General features: G+C 38.4%; 1 protein-coding gene across 8 annotated transcripts in view; it reads left to right on the top strand.

Annotated features, from left to right (window-relative positions):
- Positions 1–18,192, top strand: part of LOC128693175 (gamma-tubulin complex component 6) — a 464,079-nt gene that overhangs the window by 173,496 nt on the left and 272,391 nt on the right. For all 8 annotated transcript variants that reach the window (XM_070089457.1, XM_070089462.1, XM_070089461.1 and 5 more), the window contains exons 2-4: positions 3,298–3,597; positions 10,012–10,149; positions 13,208–13,338. In XM_070089457.1, the coding sequence (XP_069945558.1) occupies positions 3,321–3,597; positions 10,012–10,149; positions 13,208–13,338 (546 nt within the window). In that variant the 5' untranslated portion in view covers positions 3,298–3,320. The remainder of the gene's footprint in view (positions 1–3,297; positions 3,598–10,011; positions 10,150–13,207; positions 13,339–18,192) is intronic.

Here is an 18,192-nt window from a genome sequence, read left to right as displayed (position 1 = left end):
TACTTAAGCATTCAGGTCCCCTACCACAATTACTCTCTCACTTGGTTCAAAGGCTCCTATACATTCACTTAACATCTCCCAAAATCTCTCTCTCTCCTCTGCATTCCTCTCTTCTCCAGGTGCATACACGCTTATTATGACCCACTTCTCGCATCCAACCTTTACTTTAATCCACATAATTCTTGAATTTACACATTCATATTCTCTTTTCTCCTTCCATAACTGATCATTCAACATTACTGCTACCCCTTCCTTTGCTCTAACTCTCTCAGATACTCCAGATTTAATCCCATTTATTTCCCCCCACCGAAACTCCCCTACCCCCTTCAGCTTTGTTTCGCTTAGGGCCAGGACATCCAACTTCTTTTCATTCATAACATCAGCAATCATCTGTTTCTTGTCATCCGCACTACATCCACGCACATTTAAGCATCCCAGTTTTATAAAGTTTTTCTTCTCTTTTTTAGTAAATGTCTACAGGAGAAGGGGTTACTAGCCCATTGCTCCCGGCATTTTAGTCGCCTCATACGACACGCATGGCTTACGGAGGAAAGATTCTTTTCCACTTCCCCATGGACAATAGAAGAAATAAAGAGGAACAAGAGCTATTTAGAAAAAGGAGAAAAACCTAGATGTATGTATATATATATATGCATGTGCGTGTCTGTGAAGTGTGACCAAAGTGTAAGTAGGAGTAGCAAGATATCCCTGTTATCTAGCGTGTTTATGAGACAGAAAAAGAAACCAGCAGTCCTACCATCATGCAAAACAGTTACAGGTTTCTGTTTCACAGTCATCTGGCAGGACGGTAGTACTTCCCTGGGTGGTTGCTGTCTACCATCCTACTACCTACTAGTGCTTTTGTAAATGTATTTTTGGGGGTCTGAAACGGACTAATCTTAATTTACATTATTCCTTATGGGAACAAATTCGTTTGGTATTGGCACTTGAACAGCCTTCTGGAATGAATTAAGTTCATAACTTGAGGTACCACTGTACACAGAAGTCTGTAAGTTGGCCAATTTTATGCAAATTTAAAGTTGCAGTAAATAAAGTGCAAAATAAACACTGTAGGCATTCCAGCTACTAAAGCAACATTTCCTATTTTTCTTAATCATGTCCCCAAACCTCTCCGATATTACACTTCCCCTCTATTTTTAATTTATAATCAAACACAATGAGGTTTTGCGTTATTTCTCGGGAAGTATAACTAGGAATGATTTGTCTTAGTTGAGGGCGTCCCAATTCTTGAAGTAGACCAAGTAAAAATACATAAAACGGCTAGGTGAGGGGGGAGGGGCTTATTGGCCCTCAGAAAAATCTTCAAAAATCGAACTTTGAGGCCTATTTCAAGTTACTTTCTCTCACGAAATCAACCATAATCATTTTTATTTCAGTAGTATTTTTTCTATTCTATCAATTAATACCAAGAAACAGCTAATAAAACTATAACAGTCATCCCAGAAAACACTTCAAATTTGCTATTTTAAACCAAACATAAGGTCACAAGTTTGCTTTTCATATCATGCACTGCGTTGGGCAGGTTTTTTTTATACAGTGCATGCTCACCACACAGACCCATTTTCTAATGTCTGGGTCAAAATTTACTGCTCACAGCATATTTGGGGGAGCTATGCTTAAAACGTAGATTAACATGGATGATGCTGACTCAGTAATGCAGATCTATGGAAGAGACATTGTTGTCTGTTTAAAGCTTATGGTAATTAAAGTGCATTTGAATAATTACAGGAAAAACAGGCTTTGAAAATAGTTTTGAATTATTTGCAATGAAAATACTATATAGTATTATATGCCACAAATCATACTGTAAAAATGAAAATTAAGATAAATGGCTTCAAAAGAATGATTTGCTGCTTCATCTCTATGTAAAGAGTTCCTTGGTGCTGGTGATGGGTCCTTGATTGTAGGAATTTGAGCTACCCTCCCTGTCTTTGGTTCAGATATGATTATTTCTCATTTTCCAGGTGATGTATGACTCCTACAGAGTGTTCTAAACAAGTAGACTTCATATCAAATAGGTTTTTACTTGCAGTGCAATACATAAAGTTTGTTGCCTGAGCATCTTCCTACATCCAAAACCTTGATTTGGATGTAGGTTTGCAGTGAGGAAATACAGGATATAGAGTGGTTCTTCTTAACTGTATGTATTCTATTTCTTTATTCATTTATATCTATATTTATTGTTATTAATCCCCACAACAGAGGTTCCTTGATGCTAATGAGGGGCTCTTGATCTAGGGAATTGAACTTGTGCTCCAGTTTCTTAAATTGATCCTGAATGTCTTACATTACCCTATGGATTTAGTGCTCCCTCAAGTGTAACAATATTAACATTGATTTTCATGCCAGGCTCTTACTCCGGCTTTGAAAGTACTATCTTTAAGATAGATGCTGTCTACCATTTTTGTTAGATTATTGTTTAATTACTGCATTCTTATGGTGTCTTATCTTTTACTCTGATTGCCTTTGTGTCTTGTACCCATACATGCTGCTCTAATCATGTACATTCTCAGGTGTATATTGCTAGTAATAAACAAATACTGTTTATATGGGTTCTTTATTGAATACTTTACTTACAGTAGTTGGTTAAGTACAGTATAATTTTTACAAAGAAAAACCCATAGTAAACCTTCAGTTTAATGGATTAATAAGGGAAAGTTGGTAATAAAAATTAAGGTGGATAATGATGACTTTTTTTTTGTTGTAACAATAATGGACAATTCACCCCAAATCTTCACTTAGTAGAGGAACCCCACGATGACTTTTCAGCTTGTCCTTGACAATCATCAAGTCACAACTGGGGCAGTAAAAGTAGAAAAGGTCAGATAACAGTATGATAGGGAATGGGGGAAGAAGGATGTGGTAGTCGTAGAATTGGTGGCAGTAGTATTAGTAGTAGTAATGACAATGGTCCAGGATGAACCAAAAGGCCATCATAAGGCTCTTCTCCTAAGTGAGAGTTTTTGGTGAATTGTTCCAGCTTCAGTATTATGACTTCTTATTCTTCAGTAATGGACAGTTCTCCATCCACCAGATTTTGCCCACTGATTCCGACTCGAGCAACCCATTAGATTTTGACTTGCATTTCTAAAGTCTGTCCAATTTAGGGTTTACTGTTTTTCATTTTACAACTGTAATATTAATACTTTTGAAATGTAACTGAAACCCCCCCAAAAAAACCATCACGATCATATAGGTAAAGTAAATATTTATGGTAACACAACACAATACAATACAGTACTACCTGCATTCATTTTTTCCCATTTCTTATTTCAGATCCATAAGTGGCATTATTTACAATGAGTACTCTAATAGAGAAAACAACAGTCAGTGTGAATACCAATAATGTTCCACCTAATGACCCTGAAAAAAGTGTCCCACAAGATGTAGGAAGTGTGATGCAACTGCATATTAAGCCTGCTTTTGAAAGTACAGTATGTCTTGTGAATCAGCTGGTTGCACACTTCAGCAAAGATCATCGGCAAGGAATACACATTAGAGATAAGACCAAGGAAAATGTCCTTCAGAGACAATTAAAAACATTGGTCTTCTCAGTCTTGTTGTCATACAGAAAAGGTAAGGAAACTTCATTTTACTCTTATTCTGTGCTTTATTTCTATATTGAAATTTCTAAATAGTTCATTTAAAATACAGTGTGTATGTACAGTGGAACCTCAGCTTACGAATGTCCCACCATGCGAATTTTTCAGGATACGAACCATCGTTTGGTCAATTTTTTGCTTCTAGATACGAAGGAAATTTCAGGATGCGAACTTTCCCCTCAAGGGAGGTTCCTTAAATAAATAAATAAAGTATTTATTTCTTTGCAAAGGTTACAATGTGTGTTTACATATCATAATTTGCCTGGTCACAGACCGGGCTGCAGGGGCGTTGATCCCCGAAACTCTTTCCAGGTAAACTCCAGGTAAAGAAAGCCACTATCATGTTGAGGCATTTCGGTCAGACTTAATCTACAACTTATAGACTACTTAAGTCTAGATAGGTGAAAAGTGTATTAGTAGTGGTTACCAATGTTTTGCTGATGGTGGCACCAACTACTGGTAGCCTTTTGAAGTTTCTTCTTACTGTTATTATTATTATTATTATTATTATTATTATTAGTATGTACATGGTGATGGGCTCTTGATCTATGGAATTGGATATGTGCTCCAGTTCCCTAAATTAATAATAATACGTATGTAATAATAATAATATGTTGTCATTTTTAGACATTTTTCATATATTTTTTTCATATTTTTGTGCCAAATGCTTCAAAATAGAAATTGGTAACCCTCTGGGTGGGTGTAGGTACAGCTGCTACGACCATGGCTATCTCAGTGCCAACCAAGAGTCAAAAGGAAGAGGAGGTCTGCCGCTCTGCGTGATCACAGCAGACCCTTGGGATGCATAATTTTGTCTTATATTGTACAAATTTCTTACACAATGCCTCACACAAAAAGACATTATTTACGTACAATCAGCAAGAAGCGATTAGAAACTGTGAAAAATGCTAGAGAAACGAAGAAGGCAGCAGCATAGAGTGGGGCAGCTGGCCGCCACCACCACCACCACCACCACTGTGGCCATTGCCACCACCACCACCGCTGTGCCCACAGTGATCATGTCTTCACCTATATATACATCTGTCTTGACCATATCTGTGGTTACATGTGACAACCTCACCACTAATCATAGATACACAAGCTAGGTGTGGGGTTATGGACTGGGAAGATACTAGAGTGGGAGAGTAAATGGCGGATGCTTTCTGCCGCTGCTGGTGTCGCCATCACTTGCCATATTATGGCCTATTTTATTCATTCTAGAGTATATATCATGTTTCTATGTTATTAATATTGTTTATTACATCATATTGGATGAATTGTGATAAATAAATAAGCCTCCTGAGAAGCTGGAATGGATTAATTGCATTTCAATTAATTTAAATGAGGAAAATTGACTCAGCATATGAGCAACTCAGGATACGAACAAGGTCACGGAATGGATTAAATTCGTAAGCCGAGGTTCCACTGTACTTTATTATTAGCAATATTAGTACAACCACAGTGTATGGCTACTCTACTCTGTATGTCATGTTACAAGGTTAAACATGCCTGATGAATCACCAGTCATACTCAGTAATCTGTCTAGTTCTTTAGAAGTATTTAAGCATTAGGATTAATTTGCCCAAAATGCACTGCATGCTAGTGGCTTTTTGTTCCTAACAGTATTTTATTACATGTAAACTACATTCATTGCATACTTCATAAGAGAAATAAAGTATTTGTATTTATACCTCACCACACCAGATGGTTTCTACAGAAAAAAATTAACTCTTTTAATCTGCGCTGGGAGAACATTGAGGATATTTTTTTCTGCTAATCTTTATGATCTATAAATATTTTCCATGAGTCCTTTTTCTTAGTTCTAAGGTTGTTCAACCAAGGGCTATAGCAATGTTTACCCTACCTAACTTTTTTGTATTTTACTGAATTGATCAGTATATCTGTATTATCCTTGCTTTTTAGTGTGATTTACTTTAACATGACTTGCCCGTCCTTAATTTTGCTCATTGCTCCCAAGTGTTATGTTCAAGATAGGAATTCTGTCATGCCTCTAGTCCCACTTTTACTGTCTCTTTCCTGCACCTCCACTGATTACAGTAACTGAATGTCAGGATACAATGGTATTTGGATTCTTTGGGGAATTATTATATTAGTCTATCTTGCTGTTGTCTGATTTCTCTAGGTAAACAGTAGGGCTACACTTAATATTTTACCAGAACTACCATTCTTATAAGCTCTTTGACATGTTGAATAAGAGCACACACATACTATCGCTTCATCCACTACCCTTGTTCACCATGTTTCTTCACTATGAGTGAAGAATGCCTTTTACAGGAGGGCCTCACTTTACAGTGTTTTGTTCTACAGCGTTGCACTAATACAGAGGTTTCCATTTATACCCATTCTTCATTTATTCAGGCTACCCACAATAAATATATTCATTACTCACTATCAGCTAAGTACAAATATTTAAAAGTTAAAAAGGGCTATGTTTCACTGTACAGCAATTTTTGCTTTACAGCTGTAGCCTAGAACTTAACCTGCTGTATAAGTAGGGCCCTCCTGTAGTCTATTTCCCAATGATTGAAGTCCTCATAGATATGGAGCCTTGCCCCAACTTGTCTGCAATGAACACTGCTCCCTATAAGGATGGTGGATTAATTGTTTTTAATTCTAATTTAATCTTTTAATGTGTTCATGTAGGTAGTAGTTGGTAGACAGCAACTGCCCAGGGAGGTGCTACCGTCCTGCCAAGTGAGTGTAAAACGAAAGCCTGTAATTGTTTTACTTGATGGTAGGATTGCTGGTGTCTTTTGTCTGTCTCATAAATATGCAAGATTACAGGTATGTCTTGCTACTTCTACTTACACTTAGGTCACAATACACATACATATACACGTTTATTTATACACACTCATCTGAGTTTTCTTTGATTTTATCTTAATAGTTCTTGGTCTTATTACTTTTTCTTTTATATCCATGGGGAAGTGGAATAAGAACCTTTCCTCCGTAAGCCATACGTGTTGTAAAAGTCAACTAAAATGCTGGGAACAATGGGCTAGTAACCCCTTTTCCTGTAAAGATGACTAAAAAGAATAAGAAGAAAATTGTCAAAGTGGGAAGTCTGAATGTGTGTGGATGTTGTGCAAATGATAAGAAAGAGATGATTGTGGATGTTATGAATGAGAAGAAGCTGGATGTCCTGGCTTTAAGTGAAACAAAGCTGAAAGGGGTGGGAGAGTTTCATTGGAGAGGAATAAATGGGTTTCAAATAGAGTTAGAGCTAAAGAAGGAGTAGCAATAATGTTGAAGGATAAGATATTGCAGGAAAAGAGGGACTATAAATGTATTAATTCAAGGATTATGTGGAGTAAAATAAAGGTTGGATGTGAAAAGTGGGTTATAGTAAGCATATATGCACCTGGAGAAGAGAAGTGTAGAGGAGAGAGAGAGAGATTTTGGGAAATGATGAATGAATGCATGGGGAGTTTTGAACCAAGTGTGAAAGCACTTGTGGTTGGGGATTTCAATGCTAAAGTGGGTAAAAATGTTGTGGAGGGAGTAGTAGGTAAATTTGGGGTGCCTGGGGTAAATGTAAATGGGGAGCCTTTAATTGAGCTCTGTATAGAGAGAGATTTGGTAATAAGTAATACATATTTTATGAAAAAGAGGATAAATAAATATACAAGGTATGATGTAGCACGTAATGAAAGTAGTTTGTTAGATTATGTCTTGGTGGATAAAAGGTTAATGGGTAGGCTCCAGGATATACATGTTTATAGAGGGGCAACTGATATATCGAATCATTATTTAGTTGTAGCTACAGTTAGAGTAAGAGGTAGATGGAACAAGAGGAAGGTGGCAACAACAAGTAGGAGGGAAGTGAAAGTGTATAAACTAAGGGAGGAGGAAGTTTGGGTGAGATATAAGCGACTATTGGCAGAAATGTGGGCTAGTGCAAAGATGAGTAGTGGGGGGGTTGAAGAGGGTTGGAATAGTTTTAAAAATGCAGTATTAGAATGTGGGGCAGAAGTTTGTGGTTATAGGAGGGTGGGGGCAGGAGGAAAGAGGAGTGATTGGTGGAATGATGAAGTAAAGGGTGTGATAAAAGTGAAAAAGTTAGCTTATGAGAGGTTTTTACAAAGCAGAAGTGTTATAAGAAGAGCAGAGTATATGGAGAGTAAAAGAAAGGTGAAGAGAGTGGTAAGAGAGTGCAAAAGGAGAGCAGATGAAAGAGTGGGAGAGGCACTGTCAAGAAATTTTAATGAAAATATGAAAAAATTTTGGAGTGAGTTAAACAAGTTAAGAAGGCCTAGGGAACGTATGGATTTGTCAGTTAAAAACAGAGTAGGGGAGTTAGTAAATGGGGAAAGAAAGGTATTAGGTAGATGGTGATAATATTTTGAGGAACTTTTAAACGTTGAGGAAAGGGAAAGGTAGGCGGTAATTTCATGCACTGGCCAGGGAGGTATACCATCTTTTAGGAGTGAAGAAGAGCAGAATGTAAGTGTGGGGGAGGTACGTGAGGCATTACATAGAATGAAAGGGGGTAAAGCAGCTGGAACTGACAGGATCATGACAGAAATGTTAAAAGCAGGGGGGTATATAATGTTGGAGTGGTTGGTACTTTTGTTTAATAAATGTATGAAAGAGGGGAAGGTACCTAGGGATTGGCAGAGAGCATGTATAGTCCCTTTATATAAAGGGAAGGGGGACAAAAGAGATTGCAAAAATTATAGAGAAATAAGTTTACCGAGTATACCAGGAAAAGTATACGGTAGGGTTATTATTGAAAGAATTAGAGGTAAGACAGAATGTAGAATTGCGGATGAGCAAGGAGGTTTCAGAGTGGGTAGGGGATGTGTAGATCAAGTGTTTACATTGAAGCATATATGTGAACAATATTTAGATAAAGATAGGGAAGTTTTTATTGCATTTATGGATTTAGAAAAGGCATATGATAGTGGATAGGGGAGCAATGTGGCAGATGTTGCAAGTACATATATGGAATAGGTGGTAAGTTACTAAATGCTGTAAAGAGATTTTATGAGGATAGTGAAGTTCAGGTTAGGGTCTGTAGAAGAGAGGGAGACTACTTCTCGGTAAAAGTAGGTCTTAGACAGGAATGTGTAATGTCACCATGGTTGTTTAATATATTTATAGATGGGGTTGTAAAAGAAGTAAATGCTAGGGTGTTTGGGAGAGGGGTGGAGTTAAATTATGGGGAATCAAATACAAAATGACAGTTACTTTTTTGCTGATGATACTGTGCTTATGGGAGATTCTAAAGAAAAATTGCGAAGGTTAGTGGATGAGTTTGGGAATGTGTGTAAAGGTAGAAAGTTGAAAGTGAACATAGAAAAGAGTAAGGTGATGAGGGTATCAAATGATTTAGATAAATAAAAATTGGATATCAAATTGGGGAGGAGTAGTATGGAAGAAGTGAATGTTTTCAGATACTTGCGAGTTGACGTGTCAGTGGATGGATTTTTGAAGGATGAGGTTAATCATAGAATTGTTGAGGGAAAAAAGGTGAGTGGAGCATTGAGGTATATGTGGAGTCAAAAAACGTTATATATGGAGGCAAAGAAGGGAATGTATGAAAGTATACTAGTACCAACACTCTTATATGGATGTGAAGCTTGGGTTGTGAATGCAGCAGCAAAGAGGCAGTTGGAGGCAGTGGAGATGTTCTGTCTAAGGGCAATGTGTGGTGTCAATATTATGCAGAAAATTCAGAGTGTGGAAATTAGTAGAAGGTGTGGAGTTAATAAAAGTATTAGAGGGCTGAAGAGGGGTTTTTGAGGTGGTTTGGTCATTTAGAGAGAATGGATCAAAGTAGAATGACATGGAGAGCATTTAAATCTGTAGGAGAAGGAAGGCGGGGTACGGGTCATCATCGAAAAGGTTGGAAGGAAGGGGTAAGGGAGGTTTTGTGGGCGAGGGGCTTGGACTTCCAGCAAGCGTGCATGAGCGTGTTCGATAGGAGTGAATGGAGACGAATGGTATTTGGGACCTGACAATCTGTTGGAGTGTGAGCAGGATAATATTTAGTGAAGGGATTCAGGGAAACCGGTTATTTTTATATAGCCAGACTTGAGTCCTGGAAATGGGAAGTACAATGCCTGCTCTTTAAAGGAAGGGTTCGGGATATTAGCAGTTTGGAGGGATATTTTGTGTATCTTTATACGTATATGCTTCTAAACTGTTGTGTTCTGAGCACCTCTGCAAAAACAGTGATAATGTGTGAGTGAGGTGAAAGTGTTGAATGATGATGAAAGTGTTTTCTTTTTGGGGATTTTCTTTCTTTTTGGGTCACCCTGCCTCGGTGGGAGATGGCCGATTTGTTGAAAACAAAAATGTATATATACTGTACACATTATTTATTCTTTCCAACTTTAATCAAAATACAATTTGTTTATTCCAGATTATAAAACAGATAACTCTGTTGTTAAACTAACTGAGGTAGAAGATGTCATTTGGCAGACTTTTATGCTTCGTCAGCATCGCAGGTATGATGACGGTAACTCTCTGGAAAGATGCTTGCAGTGTTTGAAGGAGCAGGGTATGTATATGAGCATTATAGTTTTCATTTGTCACATTTAGCATTTATTGTATTTAATGAGACTTGCAATGTAAACCAATACATTTTCTTTCAACGCACCGGCCGTATCCCACCGAGGCAGAGTGGCCAAAAACTGTATTGTATAATACATGTTAGTCAAGGGTTGTATTATGTTCTGTGTCCTCAGTGATATGCAAACATTTGCACAACTTCATCTTTATCTTCCATAGCTATATTTCACTTTCTGTGTTCCAGCCTAATATCCTTATCTGTTATTATCTTCCTTTTTTTCTTCATACTTATTTTGATTTTTTTTTTTTTTTTTTTTTTTTTTCCAACAAGTCGGTCGTCTCCCACCGAGGCAGGGTGACCCAAAAAAGAAAGAAAATCCCCAAAAAGAAAATACTTTCATCATCATTCAACACTTTCACCACACTCACACATTATCACTGCTTTTGCAGAGGTGCTCAGAATACAACAGTTTAGAAGCATATACGTATAAAGATACACAACATATCCCTCCAAACTGCCAATATCCCAAACCCCTCCTTTAAAGTGCAGGCATTGTACTTCTCATTTCCAGGACTCAAGTCCGACTATATGAAAATAACCGGTTTCCCTGAATCCCTTCACTAAATATTACCCTGCTCACACTCCAACAGATCGTCAGGTCCCAAGTATCATTCGTCTCCATTTACTCCTATCTAACACGCTCATGCACTCTTGCTGGAAGTCCAAGCCCCTCGCCCACAAAACCTCCTTTACCCTCTCTTTCCAACCCTTTCGAGGACGACCCGTACTCCTCTTTCCTTCCCCTATAGATTTATATGCTTTCCATGTCATTCTACTTTGATCCATTCTCTCTAAATGACCAAACCACCTCAACAACCCCTCTTCTGCCCGCTGACTAATGCTTTTATTAACTCCACACCTTCTCCTAATTTCCACACCGAATTTTCTGCATAATATTTACACCACACATTGCCCTTAGACAGGACATCTCCACTGCCTCCAACCGTCTCCTCACTGCTGCATTTACCACCCAAGCTTCACATCCATATAAGAGTGTTGGTACTACTATAATTTCATACATTCCCTTCTTTGCCTCCATAGATAACGTTTTTTGACTCCACATATACCTCAACGCACCACTCACCTTTTTTCCCTCATCAATTCTATGATTAACCTCATCCTTCATAAATCCATCCGCCGACACGTCAACTCCCAAGTATCTGAAAACATTCACTTCTTCCATACTCCTCCTCCCCAATTTGATATCCAATTTTTCTTTATCTAAATCATTTGATACCCTCATCGCCTTACTCTTTTCTATGTTCACTTTCAACTTTCTACCTTTACACACATTCTCAAACTCATCCACTAACCTTTGCAATTTTTCTTTAGAATCTCCCATAAGCACAGTATCATCAGCAAAAAGTAACTGTGTCAATTCCCATTTTGAATTTGATTCCCCATAATTTAATCCCACCCCTCTCCCGAACACCCTAGCATTTACTTCTTTTACAACCCCATCTATAAATATATTAAACAACCATGGTGACATTACACCTCCCTGTCTAAGACCTGCTTTTACCGGGAAGTATTCTCCCTCTCTTCTACACACCCTAACCTGAGCCTCACTATCCTCATAAAAGCTCTTTACAGCATTTAGTAACTTACCACCTATTCCATATACTTGCAACATCTACCACATTGCTCCTCTATCCACTCTATCATATGCCTTTTCTAAATCCATAAATGCAATAAAAACTTCCCTACCTTTATCTAAATACTGTTCACATATATGCTTCAATGTAAACACTTGATCTACACATCCCCTACCCACTCTGAAGCCTCCTTGCTCATCTGCAATTCTACATTCTGTCTTACCTCTAATTCTTTCAATTATAACTATACCGTATACTTTTCCTGGTATACTCAGTAAACTTATTCCTCTATAATTTTTACAATCTCTTTTGTCCCCTTTCCCTTTATATAAAGGGACTATACATGCTCTCCGCCAATCCCTAGGTACCTTCCCCTCTTTCATACATTTATTAAACAAAAGTACCAACCACTCCAACACTATATCCCCCCTGCTTTTAACATTTCTGTCATAATCCCATCAGTTCCAGCTGCTTTACCCCCTTTCATTCTACGTAATGCCTCACGTACCTCCACCACACTTATATTCTGCTCTTCTTCACTCCTAAAAGATGGTATACCTCCCTGGCCAGTGCATGAAATTACCGCCTCCTTTTCTTCCTCAACATTTAAAAGTTCCTCAAAATATTCTCGCCATCTACCTAATACCTCCCTCTCCCCATCTACTAACTCCCCTACTCTGTTTTTAACGGACAAATCCATACTTTCCCTAGGCTTTCTTAACTTGTTTAACTCACTCCAAAATTTTTTCTTATTTTCATTAAAATTTCTTGACAGTGCCTCTCCCACTCTTTCATCTGCTCTCCTTTTTCACTCTCTCACCACTCTCTTCACCTTTCTTTTACTCTCCATATACTCTGCTGTTCTTATAACACTTCTGCTTTGTAAAAACCTCTCATAAGCTAACTTTTTCTCTTTTATCACACCCTTTACTTCATCATTCCACCAATCACTCCTCTTTCCTCCTGCCCCCACCCTCCTATAACCACAAACTTCTGCCCCACATTCTAATACTGCATTTTTAAAACTATTCCAACCCTCTTCAACCCCCCCACTACTCATCTTTGCACTAGCCCACCTTTCTGCCAATAGTCACTTATATCTCGCCCGAAGTTCCTCCTCCCTTAGTTTATACACTTTCACCTCCCTCTTACTTGTTGTTGCCACCTTCCTCTTTTCCCCTCTACCTCTTACTCTAACTGAAGCTACAACTAAATAGTGATCCGATATATCAGTTGCCCCTCTATAAACATGTACATCCTGGAGCCTACCCATCAACCTTTTATCCACCAATACATAATCCTATCCTCAACATTCAGAAAATTTTCTCACATGTTCCAGTTTCTTTTCACCTGCTATTCTGATTTCTAATTGCATTTCCAAATTTCACCAGGTCATTTGGAGGCTGGCAGTGATGTGCGAAATGTGTTAAAGTTTCTTGTTGCCCTCAAAGGACTTGGTGGAGATATTACAAAGAAAGTTAATCTTGCTGAATTAACACCAAGAATTGTGCATGTTGGTAAGGTAAGGATCATTATTTTGTCCATTGTCTAAAAGTTGTCTTAAATTTAAGTAAAGCATAGGTATTTAACTACTGATATGTGACCTGATTTGTTCTGCTTTTACAGTACTAAATCCCTTACTCTTAATTTGTTGCAATGAAATGCGTATAAATTTGTATGATAAACTCTTCTCTCTGAAAAAATGCAAACATACCGTCCGTGAATGCATAGTTTCACAGCAGCGGGTTTTTTTCAGTGTGTGGTGGATGACATTTCAGACTTTGTCTTGAAAATGATGATTTTTGATAAATTATCAAAATTTGGAAGAAAACAGTTTTAAAAATAGGGCATACTCTTAGCAGTGAAGTGATAGTTGAAAAATGTATACAGGTTCCATTTTCTTTTTGAACATGCCATTATTCTACCAGCCACCTAAGGAAATGTTGGTTTTCACTAATGCATAATTTACTGTTGTGGTAATAGGAACATTAATATTATGCTAGAATGTTGGCTTTTCACTGTATGGATTAAAGTTTTCTCAAAGGTTCTTTATTTTCTGTCAGATTATCTTTTCCATGGTTCCTTGTTTTCTGTTAAATCATTGGACCATACGCTTTGGTAAGGAATTTTTCATTTATTTGTTCGGTGTTATAAAGGTGTTTTTATTTTATTTTATTATCACACCGGCCGATTCCCACCAAGGCAGGGTGGCCCGAAAAAGAAAAACTTTCACCATCATTCACTCCATCACTGTCTTGCCAGAAGGGTGCTTTACACTACAGTTTTTAAACTGCAACATTAACACCCCTCCTTCAGAGTGCAGGCACTGTACTTCCCATCTCCAGGACTCAAGTCCGGCATGCCGGTTTCCCTGAATCCCTTCATAAATGTTACTTTGCTCACACTCTAACAGCACGTCAAGTATTAAAAACCATTTGTCTCCATTCACTCCTATCAAACACGCTCACGCATGCCTGCTGGAAGTCCAAGCCCCTCGCACACAAAACCTCCTTTACCCCCTCCCTCCAACCCTTCCTAGGCCGACCCCTACCCCGCCTTCCTTCCACTACAGACTGATACACTCTTGAAGTCATTCTGTTTCGCTCCATTCTCTCTACATGTCCGAACCACCTCAACAACCCTTCCTCAGCCCTCTGGACAACAGTTTTGGTAATCCCGCACCTCCTCCTAACTTCCAAACTACGAATTCTCTGCATTATATTCACACCACACATTGCCCTCAGACATGACATCTCCACTGCCTCCAGCCTTCTCCTCGCTGCAACATTCATCACCCACGCTTCACACCCATATAAGAGCGTTGGTAAAACTATACTCTCATACATTCCCCTCTTTGCCTCCAAGGACAAAGTTCTTTGTCTCCACAGACTCCTAAGTGCACCACTCACTCTTTTTCCCTCATCAATTCTATGATTCACCTCATCTTTCATAGACCCATCCACTGACACGTCCACTCCCAAATATCTGAATACGTTCACCTCCTCCATACTCTCTCCCTCCAATCTGATATTCAATCTTTCATCACCTAATCTTTTTGTTATCCTCATAACCTTACTCTTTCCTGTATTCACCTTTAATTTTCTTCTTTTGCACACCCTACCAAATTCATCCACCAATCTCTGCAACTTCTCTTCAGAATCTCCCAAGAGCACAGTGTCATCAGCAAAGAGCAGCTGTGACAACTCCCACTTTGTGTGTGATTCTTTATAAAGGTGTTCCATGCTATATATAGAAGATGCACTCCAGGCCCATGACGGCTGTGCTCAGCTCAGTCATGCCATGAATGCTTAACCCTTTCACCGTCAGAAACCCCACAATTAGAAGTACTATATTGAGTGTCTATTTTTTTTTTTCTAAATAAATGTGTAATTTTTTTCCGAAATGGTAGAGAATCTTTTTCTGACAGTAATGATACTAAAAATATGTAATTTGATGGAAAACTTACAGAATTATACAGGTACAAGATTGGCAGTCTGGGTGCAGTATTAGCATTGGAAATTTTGAGTCCCATTGCTCAGTTCATTTAAATTCTTAGCTATTTTATTTTATCAACTGAACACAAGAAACCACCCATTCAGTTATAAGAACAGAATCCAAAATAAACACTGTAAGAATTACCAACCACTAAAGCATCCTATATGCCTCTTCTTCATTAATCGTGTTCCCAGGCCTATTTTTCCTTTTCGTAAAAAAATATGAGTTACCATATCTTTGGCAACCAACAGTAAGGGAGAGGAGAGGCAAGCAGTGAAAAACGCTTAGACATCTAGGCTTCTACAGTAGTCACAAAACCATTCTAAAATAAAACAGATGGCCAGATAGCATTTATATAGATTTTAATGAAGTTCCTCATAACAGACTAGTCTGGAAACTGCAAAATGTTGAAGGTATGAAAGGCAAATTATATAGTGAATAAGATATTTTCTGTGTGGAAGCAAAATGCAAACAGCAATGAGTGGGAATGTGTCCTCAATGAGCAATGTTAGTTGTGGAGTGCCGTAAGAATTGGTGCATTTTAATACGTTATGTAAAGTAAATGTGACAGTGTTATAATAATGCTACCTGAGAGTGAGGTTTTATAAAAAAAAAAGTAGTAATTAGAAGCAAGAATTTTTCAATGTCACGTGAGTATCAAGAGCACACATACCAGAAGAAAACTAGTTTCTCAAAAAATCTGGATTTATGCTTAGAATTTTAACACTCCCACCTAGATAGGGTTACCCATAAAGGAGTTAGCAATTTCACTGCCATTCATTCAATTACTTAAGATAAGATAAGATTTCGTTCGGATTTTTAACCCCGGAGGGTTAGCCACCCAGGATAACCCAAGAAAGTCAGTGCGTCATCAAGGACTGTCTAACTTATTTCCATTGGAGTCCTCAATCTTGTCCCCCAGGATGCGACCCACACCAGTCGACTTACACCCAGGTACCTATTTGCTGCTAGGTGAACAGGACAATAGTGTAAGGAAACGTGTCGAAATGTTTCCACCCGCCGGGAATCAAACCCGGGCCCTCCGTGTGTGAAGCGGGAGCTTTAGCCACCAGGCCACCAGGCCAGAAGCATGCTGATATCACAGTTCAGATGACTCTGAACTGCAACATACCCACTGTCCTTTTTAGCATAGATGCTATAATTCACACCTCCAGGACTCGAGGCCAGCTAACCGGGTTTTCCTTGAATCCCTTCATAAATATTATGTTGCTCACACTCCACCACCACATCAAATCATAAAATCCACTTGCTTCTACTCACTCCTGCTGAACTTGTTCACACTTGCCTGTTGGTTGTCCAAACCCCTAGCACTCAAAATGTACTTTACCACCTCCCTCCAGCCTTTCTTAGGATGACCTCTGATCTTCCTTCCCTCCATGCCAGATTTATATGCTGCCCTGGTCATCCTGTTTTGCAACATCCTCTCTAAATGTCCAAACCACCTGAACAACCCCTTCTCAGCCCTCGTGAATAATACCTTTGGTAACCCCACACCTCACCAAGGACATGATTTGGGATAATTAAGTTAATATGGAATCATCTAGCATCCTCAGATTCCTGATAATTTTTATTGTGTTTTCTAGTAACTAATTGTAATGCAATATTCACCTTTTTAAAAATTAAATAATTTTGTCTTAAATTTCAAGCATATTATGTGATGATGGTATGATTGGTGGAATGATGAAGTAAAGGGTGTGATAAAAGAGAAAAAGGTAGCTTATGAGAGGTTTTTACAAAGCAGAAGTGTTATAAGAAGAGCAGAGTATATGGAGAGTAAAAGAAAGGTAAAGAGAGTGGTGAGAGAGTGCAAAAGGAGAGCAGATGATAGAGTGGGAGAGGCACTGTCAAGAAATTTTAATGAAAATAAGAAAAAATTTTGGAGTGAGTTAAACAAGTTAAGAAAGCCTAGGGAAAGTATGGATTTGTCCGTTAAAAACAGAGTAGGGGAGTTTGTAGATGGGGAGATGGAGATCTTAGGTAGATGGCGAGAATATTTTGAGGAACTTTTAAATTTTAAGGAACAAACAGAGGCAGTAATTTCATGCACTGGTCAGGGAGGTATACCATCTTTTAGGAGTGAAGAAGAGCAGAATGTAAGTGTGGGGGAGGTATGTGAGGCTTTACGAAAAATGAAAGGGGGTAAAGCAGCTGGAACTGATGGGATCATGACAGAAATGTTAAAAGCAGGGGGGGATATAGTGTTGGAGTGGTTGGTACTTTTGTTTAATAAATGGATGAAAGAGGGGAAGGTACCTAGGGATTGGCAGAAAGCATGTATAGTCCCTTTATATAAAGGGAAAGGGGACAAAAGAGACTGTAAAAATTATAGAGGAATAAGTTTACTGAGTATACCAGGAAAAGTGTACGGTAGGGTTATAATTGAAAGAATTAGAGGTAAGACAGAATGTAGGATTATGGATGAGCAAGGAGGTTTCAGAGTGGGTAGGGGATGTGTAGATCAAGTGTTTACATTGAAGCATATATGTGAACAGTATTTAGATAAAGGTAGGGAAGTTTTTATTGCATTTATGGATTTAGAAAAGACATATGATAGAGTGGATAGAGGACCAATGTGGCAGATGTTGCAAGTATATGGAATAGGTGGTAAGTTATTAAATGCTGTAAAGACTTTTTATGAGGATAGTGAGGCTCAGGTTAGGGTGTGTAGAAGAGAGGGAGATTACTTCCCGGTAAAAGTAGGTCTTAGACAGGGATGTGTAATGTCACCATGGTTGTTTAATATATTTATAGATGGGGTTGTAAAGGAAGTAAATGCTAGGATGTTCGAAAGAGGGGTGGGATTAAATTTTGGGGAATCAAATTCAAAATGGGAATTGACACAGTTACTTTTTGCTGATGA

Source organism: Cherax quadricarinatus, chromosome 28 (genome assembly GCF_038502225.1).
Source record: "Cherax quadricarinatus isolate ZL_2023a chromosome 28, ASM3850222v1, whole genome shotgun sequence".
NCBI lineage: Eukaryota > Metazoa > Arthropoda > Malacostraca > Decapoda > Parastacidae > Cherax > Cherax quadricarinatus.
Note: the sequence above shows the minus strand (reverse complement) of the source record. Positions and strands in the feature narration are given on the sequence as shown.